Source organism: Schistocerca nitens, chromosome 2 (assembly GCF_023898315.1).
Source record: "Schistocerca nitens isolate TAMUIC-IGC-003100 chromosome 2, iqSchNite1.1, whole genome shotgun sequence".
Classification (NCBI taxonomy): domain Eukaryota; kingdom Metazoa; phylum Arthropoda; class Insecta; order Orthoptera; family Acrididae; genus Schistocerca; species Schistocerca nitens.
Genome location: NC_064615.1, coordinates 368,194,355 through 368,217,643, shown reverse-complemented (window position 1 = coordinate 368,217,643; position 23,289 = coordinate 368,194,355). Strand labels below are relative to the sequence as shown.

The window sequence follows — 23,289 nt, the reverse complement described above, 5'->3', positions numbered from 1 at the left end:
GAGAGAGAGAGAGAGAGAGAGAGAGAGAGAGAGAGAGAGAGAGACCACAACTCTTAACCTGCTTCACCAGACATGAACAAGGATGTAAATACTGTTTCCCAAGTGATGGTAGCTGCAAACAAACTCTACAATAACATACATGCAATGAACAAGATGCTAAAAATGCAAGTGGACAAGGGTGCAGCAGTGACTTTGTTAAATTCTCAAACCTATGTGGATCTTTGATCACTGGCATTGTCCCCTGTATATCAATGTTTGGTGAGTCTCAACCAACAACAAATACCTATACTGGGACAGTTATCTACTGCCATAGTGCAGCTGCTTGGCTTTTGACCTTTTTCATTGTGGATTATGCCAACACTGGAAACTCATTTGGGTTAGACGCCTTCAAAAGCTTTCTGAGGGAAAATATTTTTTCAAAATAGACTTATCATAAGCCTACTTACAATTGCTTCTGGATGATTACAAACATATGATCACAGAGAAAACCCCCTTGGGTTACACCAACACCAGCACACGCCACTTGGTGTGGCTAGCACCCCTGCCATTTTCCAACGATTTTTGGAGCAACTCACAGCCTCCGTGCCAAGGTGCATTAACTACTTGGATGATATTGTGGTCTACAATTCCTCAACAGATCAACATTTGCAGAACCTTTGTGTCTTGTTCACAATGCTAAAGGCTGCTGGTTTGAAATGTACTTGGACAAATTGCAATTTTTTCAGTCGTCTATCATCTATATCGCTTTTGCAGCCTCAAATGCCCGAGTCAAGCCTTTATGTCAGCATATCAGTGCCATTATGGCTTTTCCATGTCCTATCAATGTTGAGTTGCAAGCATTTCTTGGAAAGATTGCTTACTACCATAAACTACTTCCTGGTGCAGCCACATTGGCACAGCCACTTCATGCTATCTTACATAAAGATGTTTCTTTTCACTAGTCACCTGCCTGCAAGCGTTGTTTTACTCTCTGAAAGTCAAACTTACACATGGCACCTTGCTTGGTTATCTTCCAAACATGCCAACACTTTGTTTTGGCCACAGAAGCCTCCCAATACGGCCTTAGGGCCATTCTTGTGCGCAAATATATGGTCAGTTCGGAATGCCCTACTGTATACACTTCCAAAATTCTGAGTCAGGCGCAACAGCGCTACTTGTGGATAGAAAGATAAGCCTTTCTATGGTGTACGAACTAAAAAAAGATTTTTTTCCTATATGGTTGTAAGTTCAATCTGGTTACTCATCATAAACCTCTAGTTCCTCTTTCCAATACTTCGGCATCTTTACCAGAAAGTGGCCCATCACCTGCAACGTTGGGCTCTGCTTTTGTCATACTGTAGCTATGAGATTCATTTCTGACCCACAACACAACATGCTAATGTGGATGCTCTTTTTCGAGTGGCCCTGGTCCAGTATTTAATCAGAATGAACTGTTGCATTTCCATTTAGATGTCAAAGCCCAAAACATCATGGATAGTTTTTCCCATTATCCGTTCTCAGATTTTGGCTGCAAATCCTGTCTTGTGTCAGGTTGTTCAATTTGTCTATCACGGTTGGCTGAGCAGCAGATCCTTTGTGTAATTATTATGCTATCTTCCATCACCTCTCAGTTCTTGATGGTATGTTAGTATTAGCTACTGCAGCATTGGTGCCCAGGACTGTGATACCATCTGTGCTGCAGCAAGATATCATGCACCTTTTCTAACTTGGTAATTGTGGTGTTTTTCATACAAAATTGCTGGCCCACCATCATGTGTTTCGGACAGGTATTGACAATGAGATCACATGCACTGTGACAGCCTGCCCGCAGTGTGCCACCCATCAAGCGGCACCACGGGCCTCTCTTTCCCTGTGGTCTCCCCCCAGCACCTCTGATAGCCTATTCATGCTGATTTTGCGGTCTGTTTCTTAACTCATTTTGGCTTGTAGTAGTTGATGCTTTCTCAAAATTTCCTTATGTGCTGCCCATCCACATCTCTGTCAGATATGGCCGTGGCCCTCTCAAAGATCCTTTCCTCGAAAGCACTGCCGTATATGCTTGTGATGGACAACAGCCCACAGTTTGTGTCTCAAGACTTTGAAGATGTTTACACATAAGAGTGGCATCTGGCTTGTTACAGCCCCTACCTTTCATTCCTAGACCAATGGAGAGGCAGAGCAATTGACCCGTACTTTCATAACCCAGATGAAAAAAATATATCAGTCAATCTTCTCTCGCAGAAGCCCTCGATAGATTCTGGAGTTCATATAGGTTCACTCCTGTCAGCAACTGTAGCCTGATGGAGTTGCTTCATGGCCACCAGCCACATGCACTGCTTTATCTGCTCCGGCTGATGCCTGACCACTGCCGGCACTCACCTTGTAGCAACTGCATCCAATCTCCGTCTTCTGGGCCTGCGGATTGGGCTGGTGCCATAAGTGGATGTCAGAAGTCGACCATTGCCTCCAAAGCTGCTGCCTCTGCATTGTGCACAACTTTGATGGCTTCGTATCATGACACTACCACCAGCTCCATCCCCTGCGTAAACAACAGTGCAGTGGAGAGCCCTCTGCTCCTGCAGCCACCTACACCATCTGCACCAGCCCCTGTGGCGACATCTTCACTCTGGGTGTCACTGCTGCCGAGTGGAGTAGTCAGCGCGGACCGCCTCCATCTCCGCAGCCTGTCACCACAGTCATCATCTCTGCTGCCTCTATCACTGCACAGCCACAAACTGCTGCTTACCCTTTCCATTAGATCATTTATATATATATAGAAAATAACAGCAGTCCTATCACACTTCCCTGGGGCATTCCTGACAATACCCAAGTCTCTGATGAACATTCGCCACTGGGAGCAACATAATGTGTTCTGTTAGGTAACATGTCTGAGCCACTCAAGTACCCGTGAACCTAATCCAGAATTGTGGTTTACTCATCTTGTGACATACATTTGCAATCCATTTGGTTTGTGAACAGGATGATGATGATTGGTTTGTGGGGCACTCAACTGCGTGGTCATCAGTGCCCATACAAAGACCCAATTTTTACACAGCCCAATTTTTTTTGTGCTGTCCAATTTAGCCACTCTCATGAATGATTATGGTGATGATGTGCACAACACAAACACCCAATCCCCGGACAAAGAAAATCCACATCCTGGCCGGGAATCGAACCTGGGACCCCTTGGCCCAGAGACAGCAACACTAGCCACTAGACAACGAGGTGCGGACTTGTGAACAGAAGATGTGTCAAAAATTTATAACACAGTTAAAATGATTTTTACACTAATAAATAATAGCACGAAAATAAATACTAACACTATCATATTTCTTGTGATACGTAACGCATTGTACCCAGCTCAAATTTCCAGTTCAGCCTTCATGAATTAATCCACTGAGTAATAACATTTCAGAGCCAGTATCTCATATAGACCCCCCCCACCCCATGATCCATGGACCTTGCCGTTGGTGGGGAGGCTTTTGTGCCTCAGCGATACAGATGGCCGTACCGTAGGTGCAACCACAACGGAGGGTTATCTGTTGAGAGGCCAGACAAACTTGTGGTTCCTGAAGAGGGGCAGAAGCCTTTTCAGTAGTTGCAGGGGCAACAGTCGGGATGATTGACTGATCTGGCTTTGTAACACTAACCAAAACGGCCTTGCTGTGCTGGTACTGCGAACGGCTGAAAGCAAGGGGAAACTACAGTCGTAATTTTTCCCGAGGGCATGCAGCTTTACTGTATGGTTAAATGATGATGGCGTCCTCTTGGGTAAAATATTCCGGAGGTAAAATAGTCCCCCATTCGGATCTCCGGGCAGGGACTACTCAAGACGACGTCGTTATCAGGAGAAAGAAAACTGGCGTTCTATGGATCGGAGCGTGGAATGTCAGATCCCTTAATCGGGCAGGTAGGTTAGAAAATTTAAAAAGGGAAATGGACAGGTTAAAGTTACATATACTGGGAATTAGGGAAGTTCGGTGGCAGGAGGAACAAGACTTTTGGTCAGGTGAATACAGGGTTATAAATACAAAAGCAAATAGGGGTAATGGAGGAGTAGGATTAAGAATGAATAAAAAAATAGGAGTGCGGGTAAACTACTACAAACAGCATAGCGAATGCATTATTGCGGCCAAGATAGCCACGAAGCCCACGCCTACTACAGTAGTACAAGTTTATATGCAAACTAGCTCTGCAGATGACGAAGAAATTGAAGAAATGTATGATGAAATAAAAGTAATTATTCAGATTGTGAAGGGAGACGAAAATTTAATAGTCATGGGTGACTGGAATTTGGCAGTAGGAAAAGGGAGAGAAGGAAACATAGTAGGTGAATATGGACTGGGGGGAAGAAATGAAAGAGGAAGCCGTCTGGTAGAATTTTGCACAGAGCATAACTTAATCATAGCTAACATTTGGTTCAAGAATCATGAAAGAAGGTTGTATACATGGAAGAACCCTGGAGATACTAGAAGGTTTCAGATAGATTATATAATAGTAAGACAGAGATTTAGGAACCAGGTTTTAAATTGTAAGACATTTTCAGGGGCAGATGTGGACTCTGACCACAATCTATTGGTTATGAACTGTAGATTAAAACTGAAGAAATTGGAAAAAGGTGGGAATTTAAGGAGATGGGACCTGGATAAACTGAAGAAACCAGATGCTGTACAGATTTTCAGGGAGAGCATAAGGGAACAATTGACAGGAATCGGGGCCAGAAATACAGTGGGTAGCTCTGAGGGATGAAGTAGTGAAGGCAGCAGAGGATCAAGTAGGTAAAAAGATGAGGGCTAGTAGAAATCCTTGGGTAGCAGAAGAAATAATGAATTTAATTGATGAAAGGAGAAAATATAAAAATGCAGTAAATGAAGCAGGCAAAAAGGAATACAAACGTCTCAAAAATGAGATCGACAGGAAGTGCAAAATGGCTAAGCAGGGTTGGCTAGAGGACAAATGTAAGGATGTAGAGGCTTATCTCACGAGGGGTAAGATAGATACTGCCTACAGGAAAATTAAAGAGACCTTTGGAGAAAAGAGAACTACTTGTATGAATACCAAGAGCTCAGATGGAAACCCACTTCTAAGCAAAGAAGAGAAAGCACAAAGGTGGAAGGATTATATAGAGGGTCTATACAAGGGCAATGTACTTGAGGACAATATTATGGAAATGGGACAGGATGTAGATGAAGATGAAATGGGAGATACGATACTGCGTGAAGAGTTTGACAGAACACTGAAAGACCCGAGTCGAAACAAGGCCCCCGGAGTAGACAACATTCCATTAGAACTACTGACAGCCTTGGAAGAGCCAGTCCTGACAAAACTCTACCATCTGGTGAGCAAGATGTATGAGGCAGGTGAAATACCCTCAGATTGCAAGAAGAATATAATAATTCCAATCCCAAAGAGAGCAGGTGTTGACAGATGTGAAAATTACCAAACTATCAGTTTAATAAGCCACGGATGCAAAATACTAACACGAATTCTTTTCAGACGAGTGGAAAAACTGGTAGAAGCCGACCTCGGGGAAGATCAGTTTGGATTCCGTAGAAATGTTGGAACACGTGAGGCAATACTCACCTTACGACTTAAGGAAAGGTAAACCTGAAGGTGGCAGGGGTAAAATACAGGGAGCGAAAGGCTATTTACAATTTGTACAGAAACCAGATAGCAGTTATAAGAGTCGAGGGACATGAAAGGGAAGCAGTGGTTGGGAAGGGAGTGAGACAGGGTTGTAGCCTCTCCCCGATGTTATTCAATCTGTATATCAAGCAAGCAGCAAAGGAAACAAAAGAAAAATTCGGAGTAGGTATTAATACCCATGGAGAAGAAATAAAAACTTTGAGGTTTGCCGATGACATTGTAAGGACTTGGAAGAGCAGTTGAACGGAATGGACAGTGTCTTGAAAGGAGGATATAAGATGAACATCAACAAAAGCAAAACGAGGATAATGGAATGTAGTCGAATTAAGTCGGGTGATGCTGAGGGAATTAGATTAGGAAATGAGACACTTAAAATAGTAAAGGAGTTTTGCTATTTGGGGAGCAAAATAACTGATGATCGTCGAAGTAGAGAGGGTATAAAAAGTAGACTGGCAATGGCAAGGAAAGCGTTTCTGAAGAAGAGAAATTTGTTAACATTGAGTATAGATTTAAGTGTCAGGAAGTCATTTCTGAAAGTATTTGTATGGAGTGTAGCCATGTATGGAAGTGAAACATGGACAATAAATAGCTTAGACAAGATGAGAATAGAAGCTTTCGAAATGTGGTGCTACAGAAGAATGCTGAAGATTAGATGGGTAGATCACATAACTAACGACGAGGTATTGAATAGAATTGGGGAGAAGAGGAGTTTGTGGCACAACTTGACAAGAAGAAGGGACCAGTTGGTAGGACATGTTCTGAGGCATCAAGGGATCACAAATTTAGCATTGGAGGACAGCGTGGAGGGTAAAAATTGTGAGATGAATACACTAAGCAGATTCAGAAGGATGTAGGTTGCAGTAAGTGCTGGGAGATGAAGAAGCTTGCACAGGATAGAGTAGCATGGACAGCTGCATCAAACAAGTCTCAGGACTGAAGAAGACAACAACAACAACAACAACAACAACATCTCATATAGCTTTCTTTTATGTGGACCAAAATTCATCTGCATTAACCTGTTCCCTTCTAATCTGTTATAAATTTTCATTCCCATGTATTGATGTCTCTGGGCAAACAGGGAGCTGATATTTAATGGTCAGTCATTTACATATATGAGAAATATGACTGGAACTAGTATGGAGCCTTGTGAAACACCCTGAGATTTTTTTCCAGCCAGAATAATAATTTGCCACATATTTAAAGAGATGATAACTCTTTGTTTTCTGTTTGATAAGTAGGATTTAAGCGCTGTCCCTAATGCCATACTTTTCAAGTTTGTAAACAAGCAGTGCATGATTTACAGTATTAAACACCTTTGTAAGGCTGCAGAAAATTGTGTTATGATTTATGTATTTTCTCAATGACACTGTTCACTGCATCTATGATGTTTTTCCCTTGTTGAAAACCAAACTGATTGTTTAGAATTACAGAATATTTTGCAATGAAGTTTTGGATTTGGGCACCAGCAACCTTTTCAAATATTTTAGATATGACTGGGAGAATTGAGACACGACAATTTCCTATGATCTCTCTTGATCCCTTTTTGAAGAGTGGTTTGACTTCAGCATATTTCAGTAACTCTGGGAAACAACCCTCTTCAAAACACTGATTTATTATTTGAGCTAGTGGCTTTGCAATCCTGTTGTATACTGCTTTAATAACTTTGGTGGGTATCCCATCCCAACCTGCCGATTTTCTTTTAATACTAGGATTGCACTTTCTACATCCTTCACAGAAACTTTTACAATTTTTCTGAAGAGTTCAGAGGTTTCATTTAGGCCAAAGGGATTTACTTTGTTGTGATGATCTGTTACATTTACATCAGACTTTGCTAAATTTATAAAGAATCCATTAACTTACTCTGGTATTTGAGTCGGACTAACAGTAGTATTTCCTTCAATGTTATTTTTTGAAATTTCTTGGTTACAAGCTTTAACACCTAACTCAGATGCAATGACAGACCATACATCCTTTGTTTTATTTTTATGGTTTAACATTATCCTGTTACTTCTCAATTATTTTGCTGCCTTGACAACTCTTTTAAATATAGTTTTTAGCATCTAAAATATTCAGTGAGATCAATATCTTTATTATATTTTAATTCTCTGTGCAGTTGCCTTTTCCTGTTCTGAGAATCCCACTTTGATTTATTTTCACTTTATTGCTGCAGAGTCTAAGTGAAAATGTTTCATTAAAAACACCAAGGAAACTATTTAGGAATTTCTCGAAGTTTTCATCACTTGAGTTACAAGGATCAAATGACCATTTTTTCTCTTTTAGCTTTTTACTTAATATTAGCCTGTTTCCTTTGCTAAAGGTCCTTATCATAGGGTTTTTACACTTTAAATGTCCCTGTCTGTATGTGGCAACTCAATGAACAATGCACAATGAACTCAAATACATGATTCGAGACAAAATTTACACACATCTTCATATAAATAATCAGTTAGAACACTGCCAATACAGATTGCTCACTAACAATTGTCCCTGGTAGATGCAAAGAAATTCAATTTGAAACCATGTTTCTTTACCACGTCAGTTAATCTTTAAGCACAGTGACTATCAAAAGTGATATCCATATTAAAATCTGCAGTATTAGATTTTTTTTTCCTTTTTTTCTCTACAAAGGCCATCTAGCATAATCTGAAGCTCAGATGAGACCAGTTCTGTTCTTGACCTCCCTGAGATCTGTATGCTTTTATCTTCATTAACAGTTGGCAGTGTGGCACAGTGTCAAATGCTTTACGGAAATCTGGAAAACTTGATGATACAATGTTGCTCTAAATTCCGATGTTCCATTTTCACAACACACAGCAAAAACACAACTTCACTGTCCCCAAGTACTACGTGATGGCTGTATGAAGCCGAAATGCTGAGTATCTGGAAGGGATGAACACACCGATCTACGCAAGTAGAACAATATAGCATTGCCAGATCCGTTGTATGTTGTCAGTCCCTTTACTTTTCTCACACACCTTGTACAGTGAATTGATAGCAAACTGTCAAAAATATATCAGTGAACTGACAATGACGAAAAGTACAGTTCTAGCACCACGATATAAAATTAATTAAAAAAAAAATGGTTATGACCTTTCATACATCATTTACACCATATTAATTTGAAAGACTTGAATTTCCACAACTTTTCTGCCAACAAGATTATGAAGATATCCATCACAAATCAACGTCAGATTTCTGGAAACTGCCCAGTGTCCAATAAGTTATATCTGAATGAAACTGTATGCTCACAGAAAATAAATGCTTGAGAACAACAATGGAATGACCAAAGAAAACGACATAGTATTTAGTGGATAAACAAAGCAGAGATAGGTACATATATAAGAAACTGATCGTAATTCAGTTTTTATTGGAAGAGAATCGGAGGGAAAAAGGGAGTGAGGGGAGACAGGGATACAGAGGGGTCACACATCTGATATCCCACTTACTGTATTACATGTAAGAGGGCAAGCAAATAAAGAACTGTGTTTAAAGAAAGCTGTTGCTAACAGCAGTTGCTGTTACCATCATGTGTCAACATCTGCTTGATGACACAAACACAAAAAACCCTGATTCGTAGGACAGTTTGGATCTGTCAGCCCTTTCAATATGTTGTGCTGCTTGGTTAATAATGAGGTAAGAAAAGTGCAACTGTGTTCAGCAATTCAATTATCGCTTGTGAATTGGAAAATGCATGACAAGGTAAAAGTAAAATTTGATACTGTTTGCACAGGCCCCTCATCATAAATGACAACAATTACACATTTAAACATAGCTGAACATTCACTTTTAGTAACAATCATTCAGGATTCCCAGCAGATATGCTTACCAAAGAAAGCAATGAAAAAAGTCTGCTACACGATTCCCACAATCAATCCAACATGCATGAAGTAGCAAAGGCTAGGTGTATCAACAGAAATGACAGTTTCTTGCGTGTAAAGTTACTGACAGACAATTTTTAGCACAATGGGCGCAGCTTTAAAATTTAGAGATGAGTTGGGAGTTAGGGCCATTTAAGTGATACTTGAACTCACTCCCATGAATCTGCTTCAAAAAAGGTGACGGCAGTTCCACTGGCCACAAAGCTAAGGCAAAAAATTTTTGGGGACATGAAGGGTGTCATACGCAGCCTTCTTAGAGCAGTGAAGGCACTAGAAATGGATTCAGGAGAAGGGTAGTTCAAATCCCTGTCAAGCTATCCAGATTTAGGTTTCCCTGAATCACTGAAGGTGAGTGCTAGTATTCCCCCCCCCCCCCCCCCCTTTCCAAGTGGGCACTGCCAATTTCCTTCCTCAATCTGAGCTTGTGCTCTGTCTCTAATCACCTATCACCTCATCATGAACAGGAAGTTAAAACAGAATTTACTTTTCCTTCAGACTTTTTTTTAAATGTTATCACAGTGAGATTAAGACCACTTTGACAAGGTAGTGAATGAAACATCACATCCGGTGAAGAAGAAATTATTATTTCATCACGACAATGGTCAGCACATTGATCTGGAGTTTTTGCTGCAAAATTGCATGAATTGTGTTAGATATTGCTTCTGCATCTCTTGTATCTGCCTATATGCCTCCATCCAATTCCTCCTTGTTTCCAACTATGAAGAAATGGCTTGTAGGTAAAAAATTCTGCTCAAATTAGGTGGTCATAGTCAAGAAAGAAATGTATTTTAGAGAACTGGACAATTAGTGTATATTAGTAAACCCTTGAACTTTTAAAGAATTGAACTCCTATGTATAAAACAGTTTGAAGTGCTTGTTTACTTTACAACTGAGTTAATGTGTTAAATATATGACATTAAGTATTTAAGTGAAAAAAAGTTTGGAAAAGGTTTCAAATTATCCTTAAACTTTGTTGGCAGTTGGTAAGCGTTCTCTTCATGAAATGGTGGATGAATATAGTCGGGATGATTTGCACTCCATTTTAAATGAAAGCTAGTTTTTCCAGCATTTAAATGTTTATGATGTCACATCTCCTGAACTTTTAAGTCACACAATGATATAATTTTGCAGGTACAATCAGTGGCATATGGGGATACTGTCTACAAAGTGTGTTGTAAATAGAATTGGTAGCAAAAAAAGTAATAGTCTAAAACACAATGTCTGCTACTGAAGTCTTACTGCATGAACACTGAAAATGTAGTAAGCGATGAACTTTTTCCCAGTTACGCAATCTCAAGGCCAACAACACAGTTTCTAACTGTAATACTTGTCTTGTATTAAATTTTAAATATAGGAGTGGACCTTGTAAAGTGTAAATTATGATAAAATTTTAAATTTTTAAATTCGGTCAATATTTACATGAAGTATTGAAAATCAAATTTTAGTGCCCCTGGAAGCTGTTAGATAGGCAATTTGCAACCAGTACCTGGTACTGGGCTAATCATTTAGTAACACAGATGCCAAAATTGGACTACGAGGAAACCAAGTAACTCCTAATAACTCCAAGAATGGGTGCAATAACTATTTAATTTATCTATGTTTCAAAAGTGCCTCAACTGTGTATCCGACAAGATAAAATTGTACTAAATGTTAAACTTACTCTCTGATGACTGTGTCCATCCATGAAGAGTTTGCTTCTGGAACCTTTCTGCAAGCCAGTGCAGCTGCTTTGATTACAAAATCATTTATACTTAGTTTAATTTTATCCTTTTCTAGTAACGCGTTGAACTGCTTACGAAGCTTAAGGACTTGGTCCAATTCAACATCCAGGGACAGGTAATAATGAGGAATAGTCTAAAAGAAAAAACAAAGAACTCTGTTAATCAAACTGGATCACTTGTCTGAAACTAAGGTTCATAATGATTTTTGCACAAAATACAAGCTACCACATAATGAATGGAACACAGTATTCAAAAACAATATTATGATTGTACAAGTAATATTTGGTTCTAAGTAATTGCTGGAACCAATACAAATTATTTTGTCCAAAGCCATCCACTATTGTTAATTCAAAACCACTGAAATCTCAGCAGAGTAAAAATTGTCAAAGATGGAAAGATACCAACCTCAGAGCCACACCTGACACTGGTAGACTGACACAACCAGTCTATTTTCTTTGCAGCACGAAACAGCAACACTAATAACAATGCTACCCTGATCTGAAGAGACTGCATGTGATGCCCTCCCAATTCTCTCTTTTATGGAATATCTGTGGTTTTCTCCACACCTGTAATGTCACATGCTGATTCTCGACAGCCTCTTAACAAAATTCTACAAATTTAGAATCGAATACATACGGATGACATTCTAGAAAGTTCTACCTTCCCATTTAACATGAATGAACTTTAAACACCTTGACAGATTAAAGCTATGTATTGGATCAGTATTCAAATCTGCAACCTTACAGAAATAAAATAGGAAAGACTTGTCCTGAGCAATGACTATTTTGCTCAGTCAGTAAGAAGCTTTGCTCATGAACCCATATCCACTCTGGCATAGTTAATGTACGTGGCTGTTCCATCACCAGGCAGACAAGACTTGTGAAAGTAGGAAATCTTAATTGCCCTCCTACAACAAGAAAAGGACTGAACAATGACCAGTTGTTATAATACTTTGCCCCTACTATCTGTAAAAGAAATACCCTACTACAATATAGCTAACCGACACCTCACTTCAATCCCAGAATCCTTTAAAGTTCTGTGTTTGATCACTAACTCCTGGCGTGGATGAGAATTCAAAACTCTTTTCTACACAGACAACATTTAAAGCTACATTTTTAGATTGTATGCCTATAATACTACCTGGAAGCATAACATCCTTACAGCTTCTCAGGTAGAGCTTACTTTCGAGATGGCTTTGCGGGTAACGAGTGAGTGACACCTTATCAGTCAAAAGACTGGGGTACATCAGGAATAAGTTTTAAGTGCTACCATAACAGCAAGTAATGACTTTCTTTGTGGACAGCTATTTTCTGCTCCTCTTCAAAGCCTCACAACAGTTAACTAGCTGTGGGGTTTGGAGGAGTGGAGAGGAAGTACTAGCTTTACAGTGTACATGCTTTATAACAATTTGCACAGACATCTGTTCTGTCTACATGGAATAGTCTGTAGGTCAGCTGTCACTTGTAATCCTTAAGACTTTGTTTTTTCCTAGCATACTGGTAGTCAGCTGTGAACTTTATTAGCGTCTTGTGCCTGTAGGTCAGTTGACAGTAGCAGTTTGATGTTATGTTGTTTGTTAGCAGAGAAATGATGAATACAAAAATAACTACAGAACAATGTGTATTTGTTTTGCACACATGGTGGAAATATGCCCGTAATTACAGTGGTGTTTGGAACTGTGCAACCTCTATCTTCACACAGTATTCACAAATTAAATTTGAGATTTGAAGAGACTGGGTCAGTAGCAAAGCTTCCTGAGTCAGGTAGGCCAAAGTCTGTTACTTCAGAACAGATTGTAATGTTACCACGCCTTTTTTTTTTTTGGTAACCACCCACTAAACCACAAAGAAAATTGCCCTAGGAGCATGGAATTGCACGAACAAACCTAAGGATTCAAAAAAAGTTGAAATTTAAACCATATAGGTTACTTCTCTTCAAGACCCAAATGAAGACGACATGAACGAGCATATGGAATTCGATGACTTTTACACAATCCGACAAAAAGCATATCCCAAATTTTACAAGAGCATTGGAGCAACAAAGTGACTTTTGAAGTGAATGGAAAAGGAAATGCACATTTCTGTATCAAGTGAGATTATACAAATTCCCATGTCGCAGTGGCAACAGAATTCAGTTCTCCTGGTGTAAGTGTTTGGCAACGATTTTCAGCGTAGGGCAAATTGGGCTTTATTTTTTTAAACAGTACTGTCAGTTCTGTAAATTACCTACATATGTTTCAAGAAATGTTATTAGAACTGGACAATAGGCCACTTTTTGAACATCTGCAGACAGTTAAGGGAAATCTGATATGGTAACAAGATGCAGCAACCCCACATTTTGGAGTTAATTGTGAGAGAAATTCTAAATGAAAGCTTTGATGAATGTATTGGCAGATGAGGTACTATTGAGTGGCATCCACGAGCCCCAGGTATCACATCCATAAATTTTTCTGTCTGAGGTACGCTAAAAAATGAGGTTTACTCTGTCAAGATATGTGATGTTGAGCATTTGGAAGAACGAATGAAATCAAAATTTGAAAACCAACAGTTCCAGAAGGTTTGTGTGAAATTTTGTAAATCAGTGTCAGCTCTGAACAGCGTGGAAACCACTTTTAGCCTCTTTTGTAGGTTCACTGATCTCTATACATATTGATCTGTTGATAATAAATTTGTACTCTCATCTGTTCAGTATTAATGCACCAAACATTTTTGACAATTGACTTATGGCCCCTTCTGTACTTAAAATACAGGTCACAGGTCTTAATTCCTAGGAAACAAGTTTCTGGGCTTTACTTTCAATGATATACAAATATGGTTGCATTGTGTAAAGTAAGGAAAGACCTAAGGTTTAAGGCACTATATATTCATCAGTGCTTTAGCAAAAGGCCTAGCAAGTAGAAGAAGAAAGTGTGCGGACTCTCCATGTGTTGACACAGGTAGCATAGAACAGGTGGCATACCTGTGAATTATGAACAGCAATGTCATTTGAGACTCACGTTGACATGATTTTATTTTATGGGAATGTGTGTTGCTATTGTCCATGCTGATTTCTTGAGTTTTTTCACTGTGACGCGAGTACATTGAAGAATTTAAGACTGGTGATAAAGTGGTGATACGAATTATAGATACTCATATTTAAAGACGAAGAACTAAAAATGTTCATGTGTTTCATTCCAGAATGCAGATTTGGCTACAGAGAAAGATTATTTTTTATATCTCCAAAAAAATGAAGTAAAGCAGGCTTGTTTATCATTATCTGTAACCAAGATGACATTCCAAGGCGAACATGGTCTCTAAAACAAGGAGCTGTTTCTCATTTATTTCCCTATTTATTGAAATACATATCAAAAAATAGTCCAGATAAGCTGAAAGTTTGGACACCTGATTTAGAGCATGTTCCGCAACTATGTACTGGACAGTTCCATGTTTGTCCATGAATTCAGCCGATTTGGTCATTCCGTTTGTAAGAGTAACTTTCTTCATTTAATGGGCCCAATTATCTACCAGCAAAGAAAGGAAAGCAGAAAGGTGGAAGGAGTATATAGAGGGTCTATACAGGAGCGATGTTCTTGAGGACAATATTATGGAAATGGAAGAGGATGTAGATGAAGATGAAATGGGAGATGTGATATTGAGTGAAGAGTTTGACAGAGAACTGGAAGACCTGAGTCGAAACAAGGCCCCGGGAGTAGACAACATTCCATTAGAACTACTGACCGCCTTGGGAGAGCCAGTGCTGACAAAACTCTACCATCTGGTGAGCAAGATGTATGAGACAGGCGAAATACCCTCAGACTTCAAGAAGAATATAATAATTCCAATCCCAAAGAAAGGAGGTGTTTACAAATGTGAAAATTACCGAACTATCAGTTTAATAAGTCACAACTGCAAAATACTAACGCGGATTCTTTACAGACGAATGGAAAAACTAGTAGAAGCCGACCTCGGGGAAGATCAGTTTGGATTCCGTAGAAATGTTGGGACACATGAGGCAATACTGACCCTATGACTTATCTTAGAGGCTAGATTAAGGAAAGGCAAACCTACGTTTCTAGCATTTGTAGACTTAGAGAAAGCTTTTGACAATGTTGACTGGAATACGCTCTTTCAAATTCTGAAGGTGGCAGGGGTAAAATACAGGAAGCGAAAGGCTATTTACAATTTGTACGGAAACCAGATGGCAGTTATAAGAGTGGAGGGGCATGAAAGGGAAGCAGTGGTTGGGGAGGGAGTGAGACAGGGTTGTAGCCTCTCCCCGATGTTATTCAATCTGTATATTGAGCAAGCAGTGAAGGAAACAAAAGAAAAATTTGGAGTAGGTATTAAAATCCATGGAGAAGAATTAAATACTTTGAGGTTTGCCGATGACATTGTAATTCTGTCAGAGACAGCAAAGGACTTGGAAGAGCAGTTGAATGGAATGGATAGTGTCTTGAAAGGAGGGTATAAGACGAACATCAACAAAAGCAAAACGAGGATAATGGAATGTAGTCGAATTAAGTCGGGTGATGCTGAGGGAATTAGATTAGGAAATGAGACACTTAAAGTAGTAAAGGAATTTTGCTATTTGGGGAGTAAAATAACTGATGATGGTCAAAGTAGAGAGGATATAAAATGTAGACTGGCAATGGCAAGGAAAGAGTTTCTGAAGAAGAGAAATTTGTTAACATCAAGTATAGATTTAAGTGTCAGGAAGTCATTTCTGAAAGTATTTGTATGGAGTGTAGCCATGTATGGAAGTGAAACATGGACAATAAATAGCTTAGACAAGAAGAGAATAGAAGCTTTCAAAATGTGGTGCTGAAGAAGAATGCTGAAGATTAGATGGGTAGATCACATAACTAATGAGGAAGTATTGAATAAGATTGGGGAGAAGAGAAGTTTGTGGCACAACTTGACTAGAAAAAGGGATCGGTTGGTAGGACATGTGTTGGGGCATCAAGGGATCACCAATTTAGTATTGGAGGGCAGGGTGGAGGGTAAAAATCATAGAGGGAGAGCAAGAGATGAATACACTAAGCAGATTCAGAAGGATGTAGGTTGCAGTAGGTACTGGGAGATGAAGAAGCTTGCACAGGATAGAGTAGCATGGAGAGCTGCATCAAACCAGTCTCAGGACTGAAGACCACAACAACAAAATCAAAAAATAATTCACAAAATAAAATCACTAATAAAACACTCATGAAAAAGTTGTGCTAAACAAAACACTGAACAAGAAGTTGCAAGGAAAATGTACAGAATGAATTAGTAATTGACCCAGTAGTAATTTCATTAAAAAGAATACTGACCTGTGAGAAACTGAAAGTTGTGAGGTTGTGTAATACATTAAGAACAGCAAATGCCAAACTCAGTGTAGCAGTAGTTTAGCTGGTTGTTTAGCAGACATCTTCATTAACAACCTACAGAATAAATACTTTAAGGAACAATTCCTTCGGAGTATGAAAATACTTTTTTATTGCAGACATGTCAATCATATTTTTGTTATATCTGACAGCCCTGTTTTTTTTTTTTTTAAAAAAAAGCCCATATGGGGAAGAATTTTGCAGTCGGTATCTTAAGTTTATTTTTATGCATGAAATTATAAGACCTAATCACTTTATCATCTTGAATTAAACTGCTGGTTGGTAGAGCAGGGGGTGTATGCAGACAAAGAAAAAAAATTCCCAGTTTTCTTCCAGATTTTCCAGTTAAAAATACACTTTCTCCTGGGTGAAAACATACTTTTTCCCTTTTAACTGACAGTATATGTTCTCTGTATAACTTATCAGTCCTTTGAATGGTTATGGTTTTATACCCAGGCGTAGAATTTCCTGGCGCCTTAGAAAACGAAACACAGGGAAAGAAACAGGTTTTGGAAAGGTCTTTGATGTGCAGGAACATGTACGCTGCATATTTTTGTATTATGGAAGTATAAATTCAAATTCCACCTAACACTGCATGTTACTTTACAAAGCATTGAAATCGAGATTGTGATGTGCTTTTGTAAGCCAGTCATAGCTCATGTCACGTGATCTTGCCAGCCGATGACTGCGGGTATTCAGAGCTTAGGACACGCAATGTAGTCAGCCAATAACAACACCACTTAAGTAGCGCGAACACACAAACAGGAAAAGTTAATGGTTTAAATTAATATACATAGTGTTGCTAAAAGAAAAGAAAAGCTTTCACATACAATATTGGTCTCTAAGGTCAATATGCTGCAAGAGAAGTTAAGCTTCCACATATAATGTTGGCCTTTTATGTGCGTATTACAATTTAAAATATATCACATAAATGTGCCAGTAAAATTTTTAATAATGACATACATGTCTGATCTTCTGGGCTCGAAATTCATCTAAATGGCTCGTCATCAAAGAGTTCATTTTTAAATGAGAGTCAAACGCTCTGTGATTTAAGAAATTCATCGTACATTCTCGCACACAGTTCAACTTGCGTAAAAAGATATTTACTTTGACAGTACCGCTTTTGAAACCACCATTCAGAATATTTTCCCACGACCTGTTAGAAATAGGTTTGTTTCTGCAGTTGCCAGAGTGTGCCAGATGACATGCGTCACCGCGCTTACGCAGCTACGTCGTAGGGAGCTCGTATGTTTGTATGTGTAAAACATTAAAAGATCTTACATTATGTTATAAAAGAAACAAGACATCAGAAGATACTCTAAGAGCAACAGAATTTCGTGACCCATACTAAAATGTGCACATTTAAAGTGCATATTTGAAGTGCACATTCGTATGTCCAGATTCCCAGTGAAGTAGCCACAACGTGCTATTAAGCTTTTCAATGTGGTTTTCAGGATGTAAACTTTCTTAGAGTACCAGTACTGTCTTACCTCATGTTTGGTTGTTTATTATGGCATAATGCCATACGTGCTAGAAGTTGAAAACGTGCACGTGAAATGTGGAATAAAACACTTCGTTTCAAATATATTGTCTGCCTCAGCGGAAAAGATTAATAAAAGAAAATTTCTTTAGCAAACTGACAAAAACAACTTCATTGTTCTGCAAGGCAATAAATGCTTGACTGTCAGAAAGGTGGAAATAAAATAAAATCTGAAACTAACAACACATTTTAGCCTTCCGTAATTATGTGAAGTATTTTAATTCACTTGATAGCTCCCAGTCACAAAAATCTGTTTTGTTTTCATTTGATGTGAGAGCTGTAAACGAAGAGGGAACAGCAAAATCACTACATGTAAACGGGGGTCATGGGGAGACTACCCATTTCCCCACAATAAGTCAGACTGCTCTGCACATCAGTCCCAGATCTATGATATTTCCGATCCGGGGCAATACTAGATGAGTCTGTAACTATTCCTGCTAATGTCAAAGCTTATTCACCGGTTAACGTCACTAACTCCGCCAGAATCACCGGTTTAATTATCCCCCAATTATTCTCCGGTTAGGCGTTGTTACATTTCCTACAACACGTTTTCCGCACTACTTCCAAAATAGAACTTTAAAGAGGCTGCTAGACGGTGACTGTACAACTGGCCCTTACTAGTATAGCGATCTGGCCAAAAATTTTCTGTTAAAATTTCATTTTCTTGGATACACCGAGAAGGTAATGCATCATCTTTCTTACCTGTTATTCGTTTATTTTCACTGTGGTAGTCTGAATCTATGTATTTCTCTAGTAATTATAACAACGCTCACCACTGTCAAATCCAATCAACAACACAATCAGTCAGCAGTTGGCATTCATCCCTTCAACTTATGATTCATTCAGAAATCAACTTAGAATGTGTTCAAAAATGTTAAAAAACCAACAGAGATGTGTTTCAAAGTCATATGAATAATTGATAGACTAACATGCGTTGGATGCTAGGCACTTTGTGAAACAAGGTTTCTTTCCCTCCAGAATATGAATTGTCTCTACCACTGTGGCTTAGTGTTTAGTTTTCCTATTATCCCAAAAATTTTAAAGACTGTGTTTTTTACTTCCTCCCCCCCTCCCTCCATGTGTTTACTATCATTACCCCTCCACTACTCCTGTTCATTTAGATTGATATTTTGGTCCATTGTTAGCAGTTCACTGAAACACTTGCCACTAGTTCACCTACTTTTAAACTTTTTAAGAGTATTTTTATTCTATTCCATAATTTTTAATTAACTTTGATCAGCATTTACTTTATTTCAACCCAATTTTTCTATCAGGGCCGCCACTCTGTGCTTTCATTAAGTTTTGTTTTCACGTCTGTCTACTGTGTGATCCAGTCACTTCAGCATATAAGTTGTCTGGAGCTGCATTTGTTTACCACTGTGATACCTGGCTGTGATTGCTGACCTATCTTCGCACTGCATATCGCCATGGTTCAGTGAGTTTCAATCTTTGTTCCTAATCCTACACTTACATAGGCTTTCCTCAATCTATATTTGACAATTGAGGTTTTCACTTTAATGCCATCAGACCAATGGCTCCTAAATATGACTAATGCAGCCTTCACTGTTCAAAGCAAGTGAACCACTTTACCTTTCGGCTTCAGCTTAGCTATCCAATCGATCAGTGCTAGAAAGGTTTTTGTATAACTTATGTAACAAAATAGTTGTTACTACTTACAGATAATCTGAAAAATTCGCTAACTGCGCGAACCATATCATTGTTAATGAAACACTTGCAACACAGACTTCTTTCTATTTCTGGAATTCTGATTAAAAAAGATTTTGATTGTCTGCATTGGTATCAGCCTTTATAAGTGTTTTGTTAGTCACAGCAATTTTTGGCTTGCTTTATTCATTTTGACTTTTGGCTTCCTAGTACTTGTATCAACACCTTAATTTGTGCTATACAACTCGCTTGTTGCTTTTGATACCGCCTTCTGGATTTTTCTATTAGTATTTCTGTATTGGTATTAGTCTTTTTACTCGAGTTATACAGTGTGTCCCAAAACTATTTGCTTAAATTAATACAGGAGGTAGAGAACATGGAAACAAATATATTTAGTTACGGTATATATGGCCCTGAGGACAAATTCTGAGGCTTGGGATGATCTACACAGAATGTCATTTAGCAAGCTTATTACAGCAGTGGCATTCATGGGAAGTGCTCGAATGCGCGACCTTTGGCATGCAATATATTATTGGACAATGGAGGGTCACGTCTATTCGAAGATTACTGGCATGTCTGCAATGGTATCAGCAGTGACAGGAATTATAGCAATGAGGTCTTGTTCTGTTTTCACAATGATTTCATATGCATATGCTCCCAGATGAAGAAATCCAGATATCAGGTGACGTGACCTTGATAGCCAGGCCACAGGACCACCTTGGTTGATCCATCAATTACCGAAGGTGACTCTCAGATGATTTCGAGGAGTAGGAGGGAGGAGGAGGAGATTAGTGTTTAACATCCCATTGACGAAAAGGTTATTAGAGAATGAGCAAAGGAGCCCATGCTTGGATTGGGAAATTATGATGAAGGAAATTGACCATACCCTTTCAAAGGGTATGGCATTTGCTTTAAGCGATTTGGGGAAATCACAGAAGACTCAAATCAGGATGACTGGATGCGGGTTTGTCCTCCCGAATGCAAGTCTGCTGTGTTAACCACTGTGCCACCTCGCTCAGTCATACGATTCCTTACAGAAATGCTAAAATGGGCTGTTGCCCCATTGTGCTGGAAGTACACACTTTGTCAAACATTCAGAGGTACATCCTCTATCAGTTCTGGCAACACATGTTCCACAAAGGTGCAATTGAGGTGGAATGATCACCAAGAATGTTGGCTCACACATTAACACTGAATTGCTCTTGATTAGCATGAAGTTACCGTATTTACTCGAATCTAAGCCGCACTTGAATCTAAGCTGCACCTGAAAAATGAGACTCGAAATTCAAGGGGAGAGAAAAGTTTTAGGCCGCACCTCCAAATCGAAACAAAGTTGGTCCATTGTAATATGAGACACAATTTAGGTCAAATGAATGACGATACAGCTACAGTAGTTTGGTTCGAGTCGTAAGCTTAGCAGTTAAGCTTTACCCTATAGCCATTGCTATGCGTCAGGCGTTCCGTCCATATTTATACAGGTACCCTTCCTTTTTCACATGCTTCGTCTGGTTTGAATCGATTGCTTATTTTTCTTTGATCTGAGAAGTGCTGTTCTCTTTGTTTTAGGTGTTTACGTCACTCAGAGCTGAAAATGCATTACTGTACTGTGTCATGCATTGTTTGTCACATTCTGATAATGTGTGTTTACGACCTGTCGCCGCTCGCGGCATGGCTTGCTTTTGTGCACGCTACTGCTGCTTACAATTAAAAAACAAAAGAGAGGAATCGTCTCATTAGCGAAACAATGGTAAGAGACTGCTATTTGTTGTTACTTACACTGCTGCTTTCTTCGATAATGATCAACAAGAACCAAATAATAGACTGCGTATGATAGAAGATGTTCTGAACAAGAGTTTATAGAAAATTTTTCTCCATTTGAAAATCTTTGCAGACACCTCTTTAGTACATTACATTCTGCACAGAAATTAGAGTCATCTTAGATTTATAAAACTAGTAAACTGTCGTGCTTCATTTCTGACTGTACCACTATAGGGCATAAGAATAATATGAATATAAACATGACATGATATGTATATTCTTCCGTGTTTGCTGTTGTATCACTCAAGTTTCGTAGTTTATTAGGCAGACAGAATTTAAATGAGATAGCAGCAAACACGAAACAATACATGGCAAAATGTTTATATTCGTATTATTCTTACGGTGAAGAGAATACTGTATGTGATTCACAATACATCAAAGTTCCTATTAGCAACTATCTCTTCTCACAGGTAGGAAAAAATTCAGAATGTAGAGTTGGCCCTATTGACAAACATCCCAAACAGTCTTGCCAGTCACATTTTCGTAGTTCATTGAAATGCTGCTACATTCAAAGGTGAACAATACGGAATTTGTATTTACTTCGTTGGCTAATGTATGAAAATGCAGTGGTCGAAACTCAGGGCGGAGAAAAAAGCTCATCTTCCACCTTTTTTTAAATTTATTTACTGACGCAGAGGTTTTGGTGCCAGTATTTATCTTTGTACCTGCAAAGCATGCCTGTGTAGCGCTACATATATTCGACGGCAGAACTTAGTTGTAGCGGTACCTACCAACATTTTTCAGAACTTCCACTTACTTTGCACTCGATTCCAAGCCGCAGGTGGTTTTTTGGATTACAAAAACCGGAAAAAAAGTGGGGCTTAGATTCAAGTAAATACGGTAAGTACATCATGGATTCACATGTGCCCAAACATGTGAATTGCAGATATTGAAACAGCATTCACAAGGAAACAAAGCCTCGTCAGTATGTGGGATTTCGACGGGGAAATAAGGGGTGCAGGGCAGTCTGTTGTAAAACCCATTGTGCGGAACACACACATTGGGGAAAAACTTCAGGTGCTAAAGCTGCCACACACTGAAGATGGAAAGGATGAAGCTGTTGGTCATGTAAGACATTCCATACAATGCTACGTCTGACGCCAAGGACGTGTACAATGCGTCATGTACTTGTAGATGGAGTGTCTTCAACATGTCTCAGACTCTCTTCTTCCATTTCAGGAGTTCACACTATTTGATTCCGGCCTGTATCATGGAAAATGCCTGTTCCGCATGGCAGGTGATGCAGATGTCCAGACATTTGGTGTTGTGGAATCTGTCTGTTGGGAAAGCACTGTCAAGAGTCTCTCACTCCAGCTTGTCCATTTACATTCAAAGACCTATATACCAGATGCATGTCATCCATTTCAGCACACGTAAGCCATTCTATGCTCACTGTTTTTGTCACAAGGCAGTACTGATGGCGACAATCTGTGTGTCTACAAGGAAGTCACTGTTGTTACAAGTGGTGGTGATTGTGAATGAAATGATGTGTTTCCAAGCAGATCTATGAACCAACTATCTGTACACAGAGCAGTTTTGAATGTCCGTACACATTCCCAGTCAGTACCACTGACATCAGCTTATATCAGCACCACTGACTAAACATTCCCTAACATTACAAATTGACTTCAGAGACCATATGTTTATTATTGCAATTTTGATGTTCTCTACCTCCTCTGTTAATTTGAACAAATATTTCCA

The 23,289-nt window shown here is 39.1% G+C and overlaps 1 protein-coding gene across 1 annotated transcript in view; it reads right to left on the bottom strand.

The window, feature by feature from the left end:
• LOC126236186 (dihydrolipoyllysine-residue acetyltransferase component of pyruvate dehydrogenase complex, mitochondrial) overlaps positions 1-23,289 on the bottom strand; it is a 77,498-nt gene that overhangs the window by 15,494 nt on the left and 38,715 nt on the right. The window contains exon 6 of the mRNA XM_049945286.1: positions 11,164-11,357. Within this exon, the coding sequence (XP_049801243.1) occupies positions 11,164-11,357 (194 nt within the window). The remainder of the gene's footprint in view (positions 1-11,163; positions 11,358-23,289) is intronic.